Source organism: Chlamydotis macqueenii, chromosome 5 (genome assembly GCF_036417535.1).
Source record: "Chlamydotis macqueenii isolate bChlMac1 chromosome 5, bChlMac1.mat, whole genome shotgun sequence".
In the NCBI taxonomy this organism is placed as follows: domain Eukaryota; kingdom Metazoa; phylum Chordata; class Aves; order Otidiformes; family Otididae; genus Chlamydotis; species Chlamydotis macqueenii.
The window spans coordinates 35,123,195-35,140,911 of record NC_141560.1 but is presented as its reverse complement, the minus strand read 5'-3'; the positions used below and the strand labels follow the sequence as shown (position 1 = coordinate 35,140,911).

General features: G+C 38.3%; 1 protein-coding gene across 2 annotated transcripts in view; it reads right to left on the bottom strand.

Moving 5' to 3' along the window:
- Positions 1-1,020: 1,020 nt before the first annotated feature.
- SCG5 (secretogranin V) overlaps positions 1,021-17,717 on the bottom strand; it is a 31,393-nt gene continuing 14,696 nt past the window's right edge. For both annotated transcript variants that reach the window (XM_086749047.1, XM_086749049.1), the window contains exons 3-6: positions 16,539-16,688; positions 13,477-13,589; positions 7,813-7,866; positions 1,021-4,069 (exon numbers count right to left, since the gene is read on the bottom strand). In XM_086749047.1, coding sequence (XP_086605173.1) covers positions 3,974-4,069; positions 7,813-7,866; positions 13,477-13,589; positions 16,539-16,688 — 413 coding nt within the window. In that variant the 3' untranslated portion in view covers positions 1,021-3,973. The remainder of the gene's footprint in view (positions 4,070-7,812; positions 7,867-13,476; positions 13,590-16,538; positions 16,689-17,717) is intronic.

Genomic DNA, 17,717 nt, shown 5'->3' with positions numbered 1-17,717 from the left:
AATCTGCCTACCTTCCCTTTCTCCTTCCATAAATCTGAGTCCGTGACGTTGACTGAAAAGTTATCTTTGAACTCTTTGTCCTAATGATCCAGACATGCCAGACTTGCATGTAAAAGAGAAGTACTTGCATAAAAATTAGTTCACCAGACAAGCGTTACAGCATCACAAATGAGGTAAAGAGTTGATTTAGTGAGTTTACCAGCAAAAAGACCGTAAGATTCCAAGTTTGTTTTGGGGTGGTGTTGTTTTGGGCTTTTCACAACAAATTTAAATGTTAAAAGATCTGGTTTTGTACAGCATAAAAATGAAAACAAAGCCTTTTCAACACTTTCACACAGCTACTGGTTAGAGGCCTGATCTGAGGGCATGGACTCAAGTCTCCTCTTCATCATCAGAAAACTACTTGTCTTCATCTCCAGCTCCTGACATGTGGAAACAAAGGGGCTTGAGTGTTAATTTTGTCCACAATGAAGCCAAAAACTTGACTTGAACATCATGTTTCTGCCTGTGCCCTTCCTCAGTTTAACAGATGAAGATAGGCGTCATCACATTTTGATAAAATAAGCTTCAGATCGGCTTTACTTACAGTCCCATAAATGACTCTCAGAACTCTGTTACCACATTCTCAGAACTGGTTCCACTTTTCTTAGGTTTGCTCACGAGTTGCTGAACAGATTAGCGACATAGTTTTGTGAGGTGAATGCAAATGTGCTGATAAAAAGAAGCATATCACTAGTTACCCTCCTAAATAATTCACTAAGCATTTTTATATTACTTTCTTCTGTAGGCTGACATCTTTATATTCTTTACTACTGAGTTTATTATAAGACTATATTATCTTTTAAAAACTGTATGTTAGTGTGTGAGTGTGCACACGCATGCATCTATATACACACACACACACCCCCCCCCCAATTCCAGAGTAAGTTTTGTGTCACAAATCAAATCCTATAATCTGCTCAGTTACACAGTGCTTTTTTTAGACTAGGGTCATAAAAATTTCTTTACTAGACAAAAAAGCAACGTTGCATGGCAATACACTTTATTTTGTATAGCTTCTTTCAAGCACATTGTGTCTCAAATATGTTAGAGGTAATTAACACGCTTGCAGATTTTAAAATTATCTAAAAACGTTTTAATTTAATGAAAATTCTAAACAACAATAGCAATATACATGCTGCTTAATTCACATGCATCATAAATGTAAAAGGGTGATTACATCTGTAAGAGCTGAGCAGCCAGTTACATTCTTGTAAATAGTGGCTTGGTGGAGTGAGATCTTACTGAGGGGGATAGTTAGTATCTTTGTACGTTGATTCCAAAAGCCCAGCACTCTGATTATCCTTTATAAAAATCTACAGGTACATGTTTGGACTGTTGTTGGAGCAGTAGGAGGGACAACATCTCTTGCTGATTTTTTTTTTTTTTTAATATAGGACTACCAATCCCAGTACAGAAACGGAAATCAGAAGAATTAATCTCATCCTCATGGTGTAAATAGCTATATTGCTAAAATTTCACAATAGTGCTGTTGAGCCTTCCTGGTGAAACACTCAAGCTGCCTGATGGACGGAGCAGATGGCGGCTCGCTGCTACGCATTTGATCCAGCAGACAGTTCCTGTAAGATGCATCATTGTATTACGCAGTGTAGAGGTGTTTTTTTTTTTTTTTTGCTTGTATTTAAAGATATATCTCTCTCAATTGTGTAATTTTTCCTTCGCCTGCCCTGTGCAGAGCTATCACAGACAGAAGGGCAGCTCCTCAGGCCCCATCGGGGATCCCTGTTGTGGTCAGTCTGCAGTGCCAGATGATCACATCCCCATGCAGGGACTGTAGTGAGCTAAAAGTGTTTGAAGCACTCAGATGTGGGATTCTGATACTGTTAAACAAACACTACTTCTTTGCCTCGCCCTTTTGAAGCCCCCTACTTACTGTACACACCACCTTTGGCTATGTGCTGCTCCTTACTAAGAGCTTAAAAATGAAATAAATTGCCTTCATTGTTGCTTCGTTTTTGTGATTAAAATGGATTTTACTGGAGCTAATAAGGAAAGAATGTAGCTCAGATTAATTAAAAAGTATTGATAAGACAGCTGACTACCTGAATTAAACCAGCTTCTTGGGAATTCAGCCTCCGATGAACTGGAATCCTTGTGGCAGCACAGCGGCTGGCTGCAGGGTTAGCTGCAAGGAAGGACCATTTCTCATACTCTGGGCCACTGGGCATCAGTAAGTTCTGATTGTATGCTACGATAGATATTTTTTTCTGGTTTTGGAAACAACCTTTGCAACTCTGCAACTCTCAATACCTGTGTGAAGACTAAGCAGGAGTGCAGCTAAAAAGAGTACGCTTAAGAAGCAGAGAATACAAGTCCTCTAATTCAAAGAGCTGGATTACTCCCATCCCATTCGAGGCACTGAAAGTTGAAGGAGTTCTGCGATTCACAGAAACTCCTCAGTTCCATGAAACATGTGAGTATAAAACCCACTGCATAACACTATTTTTCAGTTTTCTTGTCTAGAATTTTTTTAAAGAGGAAATATGATGAAAGACATGATAGAATGTTACGGAGTTTTGCAATCTACCCATAAATGACTTGCGAGAACCGTCCCTCTGCATATAGAATTTATTACAAATTACTAAGTGCTAGGATAGATAAAGCAAATGCTATACACAGTCATATTTGTGTCATCCTGTTAACTTTAATCTTATGTAGCTAGTACGTTTCGTTTCTGTTAGTTTCTTATCTGTTTTTTCTACGGGGTCATTATTATTTTACTGTGTCTTTTTGTAGGATGGAGAAGGTTAAACTACTTTTTTTTTCATAGATTTGAAGTTCTAAGCTGTAAAATAATGCTATTTTCTGTACTTACAGTGCCCCATGCACCAGGCTTGAAATACTTCAGATGCACCTTGAACGTAACAACATTTTAGGCAATTTTATATTCTCATCTTTCAGAAAGGAAGAGCTCAGCTTGCTGCAATATAAAGTTCTTCAGTCTCCTAGGGGCAAAAATGCAATTTCAGCTTCCTGCAGCAACTTCAAGAGCAGCAATAGCTACCAGTGTCATTAGAGTATCATAGTTTTTCAGACCATCCTCAACTGTAATGATCTGCGTATCCTAGATTTGGATTCAGAGGACATTGACACAACTTTATTAGTTCAGACAAGCGTCTCCATCTTCACCTGTAATACCCCAGGGACACATAATTTAAGCACATGATAATGTACAAATGCTGCTGTTACTAAGACAAGGAGCAGCAGGGGAAATTAATTTCCACACAACAGTACCATTGATAAGAAAGATGTGCAAGTATTCAGGAAAGTTGTGGACATGGGACAATTAAAACTGACAGAAAAATATCCCAGTGGATAGAGTCAAAGAGCAGTTCTTCAATTTTTAAATTTGCACAGCAATAACCGAGACAAATGAGCCTCTGAAATATTTTGGAAAATGTCACTTTGCAAACCTTGTAGATTGCTTAAATGTTTATTAAAATAGACCAAAAGCCAAAATTCTCTGGGTAAAATAAATACTTTGTCTTTGCTAAGTAACAATATTTGTGAACAAAACATAAAACTATAATTTTCATGTGTCAAACACAGTAACATTTAAGATTAAATGTTGGAGTCGAACCGGGCATTTTTTTACATCTTCCTATTTACAAGCTGCTCATTAAGACCATTTACCTCACGTTAGCTATTAAAATGACTAACATTTTTAAAGTTTGCTCCATGACTAAAATAAAAACAACAAAAATGTCCTTTTACCATAACTTAACAAAAAGCAGAACCATATTTTTGTTATCTAGGAGAACATACTGTTATAAATACAGCTGGTTTTCATCTACAATTATATAAATAATAAACATGCTGCCATTCACAAGGATTTTAATAGATGATTATATCTAAGCAATATTACGATCTAGCAGAGGATGGCATGAGTTTTCATCATTCATTTTTATTGTACTTATTCAGGACCCTTGTCTTCATCTGAAAAATGTGGAACAGACTTCTTTGCTACAACATTATCCAGTCGCTGTCCTTGCAGATAGGGGTTCACACTCTGAAAAAGTTTGAAATTATTTATACTTATTAGAAACAAGGAAACATATAAAAGGCAACTAGGATTAGTGAATATATGTATGTATTTCTTATCTATCAAATACTTGCAGACTGAAAAAAAAAAAAATTCTCCCAGGAAGTACATCTGAAAATTAATCAATATTTTGGTTTTTGGCATTTTTTTGTGTGCAAGAATTTAATCCGATCCACTAAAACTAATACAAATGAAGGACGACTATGGAGAATATAGGACAGTCTGAATTAAACACTGTCTTTTTGCTCCACTCCTCCTTTCCTCAGCTCAGCAGAGAAGCAGCAGCAGCAAATCTAACTCCCTAATTCTTGAGGCAGGACAGAACTTGTTAGAGAAGTACTGGTAAGCTTTAGCTTAAATCACTAGCCTCTGATGGACGTTATTCTGGGAGACAAGCTAGACACCACAGTACCATTTTGACCAAAGTCTCTTCTTCAGCCCATCTCCTCTCCAGGAAACCCCTCCTTGCTTCCTCTCTTGATGCTGAGATAAAAAACTGCTGGCACAGAAGCAGAGCCAAGCAAGGTTTTGGCATAGGAAATGGCTCTCATACCACTGCCAGAACAAGGGAATACTGGAAAGATCATCCCTGGAGAGGGTTTAACTTCACTTTGTGCCATGTAAGCAGCACAACGTGAGACTGAAGATGAACAGATCCTCTCTCAAAACTGTTTGGAGATCATAGTAATGTAGAAAGCCCATGCTTGAATTTTATCTGTACCCATGGAACAAAATGTATTTACTGTATTTGCAAGTATCAAGTAGTTTAGTGGAGCTTCAGAAATAACTTAAATATTACTTACAAGCACTTTCTGGCCTGTTACAGTGTCAGTGTAAACCAAATTCAAGTATATACTTTCTCCTTCACAGATACAGACAAAAATTCTAGTGTGTTGGTTTTTTATGCCAATGGAAATTGTTTGCCTAAGGACAAACTTCGGAGGAATGCAAATTTTCCAGTATCTCCTGATTTTTGTCAGGCTGGCTGTATCATAGAAATTACTTTTCTTGAGATGTTTCTGTGCTTCTTTCACCAAAATGTAGGAGTTCAAAACTACACCCAAAAAAAAAAAAAAAAAAGCTTTTAAAATAGGCATGAAATATTTTCAAATAGCTCAAGTATTTGTCAAATCTCTGGAAAAGATTTGAGGTTTGTCTGTCTTCGAGTTTAAGCCCTTGGGTTTCTCCAGATTTGTAGATGCTATCGTTAATACTTAATCATAGCGTAGAGCAGCCCTTTTGCTTTCTTCTATTGTTTTTTGAGTGCTTTGCCTGCTGCAAGTGAAAACATAAAAATATTAAGAACCAGAAATGAATGTGGAAAAATCTTTGAAAATAAAACTAACACTAATTTAATGCTTTAAATTGTTAAAAATAAGACACATGTAAATAATTGTTTGTGTTTGTTTAAAGAAGTTCTGTTTAATGTTAATTTAGTGAAATTCAGCTGTTCCATAAACTTCTAGGAATTATTTGAAGATTCTTAGGAAGATTAATTGGTCTCTTTTTTTTTCGGAATGGTATTTGCTTGCTACTTTTTAAAAATGAAGTAGAAGAGAATGAGAATACATTACAATTTGAATCCTTCTCAACCAACAAAAGAAAACACAAAATACAATGCAAAATTTTTGGCTGATTTGCCTACAGAATGTTTAATCCTATACAGCTGTGCTGAATTCAAAGTCATGCGGTTCCTGAGTACCTTCGTGCACAGCCCTGAGCTCACGGCAGCGGGACTCAGTGATTACAGAAGTGCTCCAGTCATGTTCAGGATATTACATTCTGGACAGGCTTCTGCTCATGCAAAGAAATTTTTAAAAGGGAAGAATTGCTAGTTAAATGAGAGGTCACTGTAGGCTTCCTGATCCTGCATTGCAAATGCCGCAAAAAAAATAACACAGTAGTACATGATAAATACATACCTTTGCTATATATACTGATGATGTGTATATGTGCTTGTATGTGTGTTCATATACATATATATAAATATATGAATATACACACATACTTAGAACGTGTAGTTTTGCAGACTCCAGTAGTGCCTCTGTGACTGTTACACTGTAGCATCGTATAGACACACCACAGTTACTCTCCATGGTCAACCCAATTCTCCAAATAGGAGAGCTTTAAGCTAAAATTGGGATGTTCTGACCCCAAAAGACCAATCTGTTGCCAAAGGCTGTCATCCCTAAACTCTGTGCCTGGGCATGGAGGAGTGGCAGGGACCGCAGAAGACAGGAGAGGAATCCGGTGGGCTTTTTGGTTTCTGGAAAAATACTCTCTGCTGCTGATAGCTCTAGGTTACCCTTCTGCTGATAAAGTGAAAATTCCAAATTGTTCATTAAAGTATTAATAATCATTACAGTATTACTCTCAAAACAATAAAATACCTGAAATTATACTGAATTTACCATTAAGTGACGTGCCTGTGCTACGAAAATAAATCTGCTGCAAAGCAAGAAACTGAAGCTTCAACTCCAAAATTCTGGGCTACCTCCAGCCACGTGGCTGTCATGTCTCTCCAGCCATTATTCTTTTTGTATCCAATTGTGTCAGTCAGGACACAGACAGAAAATGTATTTATTTTTTTCCATTTTTTGTCTCATGTATACATTGCACTAATCCTACTTTAACATGCTGTTCTAGCTATTAATAAATAATCTACATAACTATTTCCAGAGTAAATTCTACTTACTTTATAGTTAAAATCAGGTGCCTGCCCTTTTTCCTTTTCCACTAGCAAACTCAAAAATGAAATGTAAGCAGGAGGCAGATACTGAGCTCAAGACAGATCATTACCGTATGACTGAACAGTGTTTATTACCAGTGATGTGTGAGTTGGTAAGGAATCAACTCATCTCCCTTTCTAGCAAAAACTTTAGGTTAGAGAGTTAAATAAATAAATAAATAAATAAGCTTCACTTACACTTCAGTTATTTTAAACCAAAATTACTTCATTTATAATATAAATTGTGTGGTCATATTTTGAAAAGCTACTTTCTGGCAGAGAGCTAGACTTTTTCTTCTTGTAAAAAAACAAATACCAGCAGCAAAGCTAAAGACTTCGACTCTGCCTTAAAGTGATTTTTTGATAAAAGAAAGGCTGACACTACCAAAAAAACAGAGAAGATAGTGAGATGGACTGTGCAGGGGTTCTCTGTAATATGTGGATTGCCTTCCTTGCTTCAGGGGCAGAAAGATGACAATGCATTCATCTTTGTCTTTCAAGCAAGTGGGACACAGACAAGAGTTTAATCTGAGGTAAATCTAAGTACACAAGTGAATCAAATTACATCAGCTAAAGGACAAGTTCTACTGTCATTTACACCCAAAAATGTATTCACATGCATGGGTACTGGTAATTAATCTTACCAGTATTTTTAGTAGGAAACTTTAAAATTCCGTTTTAAAGACATTTAAATAATTTTAAGTGGTTTTATGCAAATGGAGTCTATTTAAAAACACAGGTAATATAAAGTTTTTAAATTAATACTCTGCATTGAAGTGCATCTTCTGAAAGCAACAGGCTATTCAGAGAAATACGTCTTGTAGTCGGTGGACAGTCCTGGTGTAGGAGATTCCCTGAGGTTTATGCATTGTCTAAGGTATTATGCAGATGTATTAGACTAACTCTTCATTTCAACAGTATTATTTTAATTCTTATTAGCTCTCTAGATGATAAAGGGGCTATAAAGTATTCTCATAGTTACCCTCTTTCTTCTTTTTGGACCACCACTAATCTTCTCAAAGAGTAAATTCTTGCTCTGGAAGGGGAAAAAAATGCAGCCATCAAATTCATTACACTCTTCTTTTAAAATACTGCTTTTGCTGTTAAATATTAGCAAGTTTAGAGAACATGTTGCAGTTCTGCAGGAGCAGTCATATTCTTACCAACAATTTAAAAGCCAGTAATTTTCCACTATCTTGCACTATATTATTGTCTGCGTTCAGGTAATAAATGGTTCAAGTACATGCTGGTATAACCATATATACTGGATGTTCCCCATCATGTGATACGTGGCATAAATGCACAAATATTTTAAAAAAAAAAAGAGAAGGAAAAAAAGAAAAATAAGAGTGGGAGGAAGCAGGAATCCTGCTTCTCGTACATCTTTCTATACATTTGAGGTGACACACGAACAGGAGCAAAAAATATTTCCTTTACAAGGGATTTTCTAATCCCTTTTAAAAACTGCAATCGGCGTCATTCCTACTGTTTTGTTGTGTTTGCTTATTCCCTTCCAGATATCAACACTTCCCAGTGCAAAGTTCTGCTGAAAGGAGCTGAGCGCCAACTCTTCCTTTGTTTAAGTAGTGCCCTCAATAAAGTTTCTAAAAACCATTTGGTCTATAACATTTTTAATGGCGAACCTTTTAAAAACTGCCAAAAACATCTTGGCAGAAGAGAAAGTTATGATCATGAGAAAAGAAAAAAAGAAAAAAAAAAACAACACAAAAAAACCCCTCTGACCATAGTTTACATAAGTGCATCCACATATTGTTGTATTTCATACAAGTAGTGAATTCTAATAAAGTCTGGAATAACACACACATGCTCAACACATTTTGTTTCAATTGTGCATAACAAAGAAAAACAAAACCAAACCCTAACCTGAAAATGGAAGGAGAGAAGAATTACATGTATAAAAGCAGAACACTGTATAAACAAGGCCATTAATTCTGCTATAAACAACTGACCTAAAGTTGATTATATAAATAGAAAGTGTAATTCTAGCACGAGACAAATTCACCAAACACTTCTGCCCTCTCTGCAGCCATGATATGAGAAAAAACAAACATTTTCAAGTGTTACAATGAAATCTGCCAAAATTGTCTGTTTTGTACTTCTCATGTTCATTAAACCCCAAATTCACAAGGCCTATCTCTTGCCCAACCTCAGCTATTTTGTCTGAGCTGTGCCAAAAGGGAACAGAGATGAAGCTGGCCAAGGGAGACATTCTTGGCTGGTCATTTATGCAAACTCACTTCGGGAAAACTTAAATTTAACATGTTAAAGGAACCCACGGATGCGTAAATTATTCTCTTTAGGAAACAAAACACCACCGAAGCCTCTCTTCATAAACTATTTGACCTTATACTTTTCACAAGACGAAAAACAGTGTTTCTGAAATAAAAAGAATTTCATGACTACTGGAGCTAACATTTCTGTCACTCAGGAAAATTCCTTACAATTGAACTGTTCCTGCTCAGGAAGATCATATTTTGTTTAGTCTGTTTGGGAGTGTTTTAAGACCATAGCTACCGCTTAAGCATTATGTGGAGTGCAAAGCAACGGAGCATGAGCTGACAGTGTGCTTGTACCGTAATAGCAATCCTGAAAATATGTTCCACTGCGTAAGGGCCTGAGCTCATCAGCCACCGAAATTTGCCTGTGAAGTGCTCACCATTCTCATCAGCCACCTGGGAGTTACTAGGAATGAAGGCACAGCATTTCTCCAGTTAAAGACAGACCTCATCTGGAGACGTGCTGCACGTGAATGGCTACTTTCCTCTCACTCCTGGAGCTCCCTTTGAACCCTCCCAGATACTTGGACTAGGGTATTACAGGTTAGGATTTGGGTGGAAAAAATTCTGAAGTTAAAATGCTTACAGCTATCTACCTAATGCCGGAGAGATTTACCCTTAGATCTTTCAGACTTCACTGAAACTTCTTTAAGTCAGTAATAATCAGCGGCTCTGCAATCTGGACCTGCACAACTATTAAGCAAAACTGAAGAGGAAAATTGCATTAGCAAGGCCGCACTCTTTCAGGAGGACTTTTTTTTTCAGTCAATTTACAGTTTTATCAGGATTATCAAGCACGGCAATTTCTATTACACCAAGTATACTACACTGAATTAAACAATCTGTATTTACTCTCTGAAATTGAAGAGGCAGACCAGACCTACCATAATCTGTCCTAATAATCACCACTGCCATCCAGATATTTAACATCAGTTGGCAAAGAAAGATGCACTTCATGTTGCTCACTGTAACTGCAGCTGGAATAAAATAAAATCTGAGTTACTAGTTTCAGGTTTCCATTAAAATTAAGAAGTCAGAGAAGGTAACTTCTTTAACAAAGAGTTCATTTTTTTTTTTTAATATTTTTATCCCTGCTTCCCATTTGCCTTTCTTTGAACTGGCCTGGATCCTTCCACTGTAGCTGATAAGCAAAATTGGCATTATTTCTGTCTCTAGAGTGAAATGTTATCCATTGCTTCAGTAAAAAGAAGTGTTGCTGAAAAACATAGTTGCTTTGAATTTTCTCTTTGTACTGATACTGATGTCAGAAGACAGTTGAACTTGCCTCCTCTTTTTAACCCCTACACATGGTAGTGGTTAACACTTTTGGTTTCAATAATTTTTTACAGTGAGGGTGGTGGAACACTGGAACAGGTTGCCCAGAGAGGTGGTGGATGCCCCATCCCTGGAAATGTTCAAGGCCAGGCTGGATGGGGCTCTGAACAACCTGCTCTGGTTGGAGATGTCCCTGCTCCTTGCAGGGGGGTTGGACTAGATGACCTTTAAAGGTCCCTTCAAACCCTAACCATTCTGCGATTCTAAATATACAACTTACATGTAAGTGGTTTTTAGATTTGTATTGTAAATTGTATATTCTAAACTATCTTCACGCAAGCCTTTCTGGATGCCAATAACACTTCTTCAGACCATCTAAAGAGTCAAGTTGCACGATGTGGAAAAAGCAGACTCAGATGGAAAGTACCTGTCTTCTGCAAGAAAAAGTCTGAAATGACAGGGAAAGAAAACCCTAGAAGTCTTCGAAAAAGTCCCTCATCTGACTATTCCCACTGTCTCCTCTACATTTTCCGCATATGAGGAGAAAAAAAAGAGTCTTCAGGACTGGGGGGTGAAGTATAAGCTGTGTATCTCACCCTATAAACACAGACTGTTCCCAAGACTTCCAGAGGTCATCATATAGATACATGGAGAGCTGTCCCAAAGGCAGGAATATTTTTCCTATTTCTTCCCTCTCCTAACCCCATACACATTTATCATGATTTATATATTTGTATCTATTTAGCATCAACACAGAATCATACACTTTGCTGTATGAGACAGCTTCTAGACTTGTTTTGCCTTTACGAAATGTGTCTACTATTCACAGGGTACTGCAGAGGTCCCACAGCTTTGCAAGCATGAGAGTATCCCACCAAAACAAACGAACCAACCTGTTTCTTTCCCATTTTTCACAAACAAGCAGGTCCTTTTATCCTGACCTGCTAGTGTAATTTGGGTTTTTCTGTGGTTACACTAAGGAATGTGTGCTGGCTCCCTGAAAGAAGTCAGTGGGAACTGTAACACTGCCTCAACTGCTCTGTGGCAGGAAAAGGCAAGGGAGAAGCTCCCCTGAGAGCTGCAAGCACACGCCAGCGCGCGCAGGTCCAGGAGACACGCTGGCTCCAAGGGCCTCAGATGGTGGTGACAGCCTAGCGCCTTCAGAGCACGCAGGAGTTTGTGGAAACGCAGGCTGTAAATATACAGCCCTAACAGGCCCTGGCACATTTGGTCCTAGGCTTTTCCACGGGAGAAGGAGGAGCGGGCTGCTGGTGGGCAGAGGGGACTTTGGTGGCTGGGGGCAGTGGGAGGATGAGGATGCACACAGGTACCCACTGGGCAGCCCACGGTCGGCTGTGTTGGTCATTTATGACCTAATTCAGATGACAGTAAGTGACCTAGAAGATCTGAGCTACTTTATCTCTCCTTTCTAAAGTCTCAAAATCAGCTAATTTTTAGAGCACTTTTCTACTCTTATTTTTCCCGAGAGATAAAAATAACACAACCAGTGATAAAAACAGATACCGTTGTATTTATCTTTTTAATGTGCAGTAATATACAATGAGGAAGCAATCAGGGCAGTTCCCCGGACCTCAGCAGAACGTTTGCTCATGCACATTACCAGCTGTTTCCTCTCTAATTAAAAAGATCTAGAGTTGGCTACGCTGCAGCAAGATATGATTACTGTTTAGTACCTAACAGTCTGTTTTAATCCATGCATGAGCAGTTTTTTCCCCTGAATTAGTAGTGATGGATAGAGAAATGAAAAAAAGCCAGTATTCATTAATGATTACCTATCATTTGTTATGCATGTACGTTGCTGATGACAACACAGTATGTACGTTGGATTCTGAAATATTGCTATAGGCCAAGGATTTACAGAAGTGCTTTTTATAGTCTCCAAAATGGTATTATGAAAGTAAATTCTTATGAATAATAAGAAAACTAACAGCATTATCTGGCATAAATAAAAAAGTTCACCATCTGGTGTTTTTAAAATGAAAACCTTTGATGGTAATTACTTAGAATGCAACAAGAGTTTCCAAAATTTGGATCTTTGGCATGAGTCTCTCTAGAAATTTAGCACTCACATAAGTAATTAAGACTATAAATCTTACACTGGTTTGATTATGAACGATGAATCATTGTCTCACAATTACAGCAGGAAAAGAAGCTGCCAAACATGTCCATTTATCGATATATGCTTACAGAGCACTGGTTTAGGGCAATCTTCAGCAAAGTGTTATAACAATGTAAAATGAGATTTCACGATTTGCTCTAGAAGCATAAATTATGATCATTGTTATTGTTTTCCTGGAGCCTGAAGATGGATTTGGGATTGGACATTTAACTGATGTAATCTAAGATTAAGCCGCAGAGCTCTCTTTGGAGCCTCTAGCCTGCAGAAATAGTCTAGCTGGAGTTATTAAAGTCCTTGTACGCTCAGAGCAAGATTTTTGCCCTTAGTGTGGCTCACTGTATTTATTATATGCAATGTGTAAAATATGTTGTTAAGATAATATAGTGCACAACCTGAATAGAGGAAGAAGCAGCATAAAGTCCTCCAAAATCCTTAAACCAGAGATAATTCCTTAGAGCAAGCCATCTGGACCTAGATTTTTTTAAGGTGTTTAGGCACAACCACACTCCATCTTAGTAGCTGAACAGTGAATTTTAGCATCTTAGTAGCTGAACAGTGAATAGTCACTGAACCTGGATAATCTTTCAAATTAGGGCCTTATTATGTTTTGAAATCTTGTGCTAAATTTGGTTAGATGCTCACTGTAGTTTGAAATGTGGCTTGTTGCATTTATCAAGTACATGCATAGCTGTTGTGCTTTGGGACAGGTAGTAAGACAAGGATTTCTACTTTCTATTTTTATAGGCTTTTCATCAATCACAGGCATTATTTCTGTATTTTTAAGGGCAAGTTCACCTTTTTGAGCAGTTTCCCTTAGGGTGATAATTTTTCCAGCAGTAAGCACGATATTCTCCCCGTGGTTTCATACTGTCCTACACAGCAAACATTATCCAGTTTGACATGCAACAAAAATAAGCAAGAAGCATGTACTCACCCACTTGCCCACGTTGGGATAGTCATGCTCTGGATCAAAAAGGTGTTGGTGCAGCTGGTATTCCCTGCTGAACTCTGCCGTGTCTGGGGTGTTTTCTAGACACCCATCATCAACTGCAAAAGTATGTTAGAAAGCACTGAGTGCTTAGTAGCTTCAAAACACACAATATATGCCACATTAATCAGCAAATTTCTTAAATGCAATTATGCAATTAAAAACCCAAACATTTAAAGAACTAAATGACTGGAAAATACGTTGTTTTTTTTTTTTCTTCTAAAAGCAGTTTATCAGGTTGTATTTACATTAAAAAAAAAACCCACAACTTAATGAAACTTCAAAACTAAACAAATTTATTTTCCGAGCTCTCCCCCTCCTTTTTGTTTTTCTTTTAAATTAGTGATTGAGCTTGATTTTGCATAGAACTGCATGTTATTCTGGTTCAGAAGGGATCCTCTTTTCATTTTTAAATGCCCACAGAAAATTGCAGAAATTGTTTCAGCAATACCTTTGAAGCTTATGGTAAAACGATGCTGTGAGCAAAGACAGAATTTCCTTCACTGAGTAGCTCTTCATGGAACTCTATTTCTGGTTTGCTTCTTTGTTCAAAATGGCTGAAGATCATTTACGCATCATAAGATTTCATAAAAATGCAACATGGCAGAAATTTTATGCTGAAGACATTTCTGCAGATTGGTAACTGATTTGATGGGTCCAGAAATCTCCTTTAATCACTACGGATGGGTTTTGGAGACAGTGTCACATCAGGGCTATTACCCTTTTGAAAATCAGCTCATGGCCTTTTTACCAAAGTCAGTCATCTTTAGATTAAATATTCAGCAACTTGAGGCTGGAGTAGCTCTTCAAACAATCGGTTCCTTGAGCTCCCTCTGCTTTGTCAGCATGGGGAGCTTGCAGTTCAAGTTCCTCTCTCTCAGACATAACCAAGAAGATCCGACTACCCAGGGCATGATGCTGGGCATCCAAGCACCTACGTCTGCCATAACAGAGCCACTCCAGAACACACACCTGTGGACTTTCCCTTCTGTCCTTGTGTGATCATCATGTAAAAAGATCTGCATCTTTTTCCTTAGATGTGGGAAACACTAAAGACCTGACTTAGAAAAATGAGTTGATTCAGTGACTTGAGGAGGTTATTCTAAGTCCAACAGATCCTGCTTTCTCTCTTTTCTCCTTAGAATGGGGAAAAAAAAAAAGTTGCCATAAAATTGCATACTGGCTAAGTAACTCAGAAACCATTAAAGTTAACTACAAGCACTTAAGATTATTTCAGCCTCAGCAGGGACAGGGTCATCTAAAGAGAGAAGCAGGCTACAAGAGAAATGTGGTAGACCATCTGAGATTGTCTGTGTCATTTGGTAGGAAACACAAATGGCAACTGGACATACATGTGCCCTCTGCAACTGCTAATCCAAAAGTCTTCAAGCTCGAGTGCTCCAGGCTTATGTATTCCCGCTGTGGAATGTGCATATGTAGACAGGGACTGGAAAAATTGTTTTCCATTAAGCAAATCCACAGACCTGATTGAGGAAAGCCTCTGGTAATTTGTATGCATAATACAGTCACCACTTGAATTTCCATTTAAGGCTCTGAAAAACATTTTAGTCTAATCCTAGTAGATACGATCTTCACTCACAGCGTACCTACGACAGAGACATTTATCTGAGCAGGCAGCACTTCCCTAATAATTCCCCCTGTGTTCAGATCTGACTGCATCAGCTCAGCTAACAACTTTTATTTCACCCAAGAAAGAAAAATTGAAAGGGTTTTCAAAGGCATTTCTCTGGATGCCAGGTTTTTATTTATTGAATCACTAACAGAAATCTAATGGGCAAGCACAGAAGAGAGAAAGTCTGCGTGTGTGCTTGCGTGTGTGTGAGAAAACCTAAACCCGTCATTTGCAACCTGTCAGACAATGGCTATATTGAACAAAATGGAAGATTAGGTATTATTTCAGAAGACATGCAGGCATCATCACCAAACAGGCTGTTAGAGAAAACAGGAAGGGAGGACTATTTGAAATTTCGTCACATTTTTGAATGAAAGGTAAAAACACTGCTTGCAAAACTTTTCAGGATAAATTTTTTTTTAATAATTTCTAAGCTAGTTAGAACATTTTTAATAAGAACACAGACAACTGTTTTGCATTATCCAAATAACATAAAAGAAGACTAAACAGAAAAGATTTTGAAAGGGTCTCTTAGTTCACAAATAAAAAATGAGAGAAAAATAGAGTGCTCATTCCCAGTTCCAGCTCCCAAGGCAGCCAATGGGTGTTTTACCTCTACTTTTCAGTACTGGAAGTCATTCCTTGGCTCGAATAACAGGAAAGAGATCGATTCCCTTAGGGTATGTCTGTATCGTGCACATGCAGTGCTACTCTAGAGATCCTCCAGCACCAGCCACCCGCATGGCTTGGTATCTGCGCAGCTGCAAGCTGAGGGACGTACGGAGTGTCTCGGGTGCAGTGTCTCCTGCACTCTGAGGCTGCGCTGCTGCTCTGCCATAGCAAGCCTGCGTGCAACGCGCTGGGGTCCGTCCACGTAGTTCTCCATTTCTTGGCAGAGATGCACCTTCAGTGAGCTATAAAGCCATGTGGGCTGGAGCCAAGGTATCTTAAATATTGACTCATGGTCTGGGTTGGAGATCAGGGCAGACAGTTTCATTCTTCTTGGCACAATGAAAGTCTCTAGATCTCATCTGTTCAGAATGATAACTTTTTTCAGGGGCCAGCCTAAAAATGAAATCCCTCAGGAACAAGACGCTATCGTAAATTTCACTATCTTCTACTTCACGGTCAAGATGATTTCTTCCACCTGACCTCCTCTAGTAGTCATATAGCAATAAAGAAGGTAAGAAGGTGCACATACAAAAAAAAAAAAAAAAAAAAAGACATTTCATCTAAAACACCTGATAGCTCAACAGTTCTGCTCCTGGGGTAGAGAACAAAAGAAAAGACCTACTGCTGATCAGGTGTCGTACTGCCTAGTACAGCATTGAAAGACTGAAAGATGTTCAGAGTGTGAAGGCTACAGCAGAATTACCTGTTTTTCCAATAGGGCAGGGATTTGGAGGGTCAGGATATCCTTGATCTTCACTGAAATCCTTTGGTACGTTATCTCCTGTCAGCTCCGCCACGATGTTTGGGATATTGCCATAAGGACCCAAGTGCTGGAGACCCTCATGCGCACCACCTAGCAAAGACGATTCACACACACTTTCTTTTTTACAAGATTAAAAGTGTGGATGCTTTAGTTGCTTAATATAATCCAGACTTAGATTTAAAATACATATATAAAATTGTTACAGAGACAGATCCAAGTTTAGATTTCAAATGTCTCTTTTAGCTAAATCAGATAACTTAGGTACTGAAAAATGAAACTAGGAAACAAAATCAGCCACTTATTATTAATCTTAGGGTTGGTTTTTTCCTTAACTTTGTAACTTACAGGTAAGAAAATGCAAAGAAAAAGAAACACAAGACAGTAATGGAACTTAATACATTTACTGCACAATCATCTTCAGTCGCTGATACTGTTCATTGTAGCAACTAATAATTGAAGAATATATGGCACGACAGCATCGTGGCAAGAAGACAAAGTTAATGACATTGTAGAAAGAAATCTGCACAGCCTAGAAATACATTAATGAATTCAGGCATGTGAGGGCACCCAAGATATTATAGTAAATTTGGTTCTATACAGCTAGGAAAATAGTTTTAAAGTCAAATAATTTCTTAAAGGTAAATTTAATTTCCTGCAGTAATGGTGAAAAGTTATTAAAAGTCCATATGGCTGGTGAGAATTCTTGTGCATGTACACCTACGCAGTAGTCATTATGGTGTGGAACATCACATCTGGGGACTTCTACACCTTTACTTAATAGATCAGTTCGAGATGCAGGCTTTTCTATTTACCCTGTGGGACTCGGAGCGCCATCACTGCAGGGTTACACCAGCAGTGTGCAGCGTGCTTCATAAGTCAGTGGCGGAGGACACGACAATGGGCCTCTTGGTTTTGGGCAAATGCACGCAGAAGTGGTGTCCTACAGCCTTCTTCCGTGCATCTCAGCTTGGGCGCCTTGCCTTTGGCAAGTAGGGTCTTCCATTAAAGGTTTGGGAACCAGCTCAGGCTATTCTCTCTATATGCCCCTCTACAAATATTTATCTGCTCCAGATCTCTTCTGCATGCATTACTGGTTAAATGCATCTACAGGCTAAAACT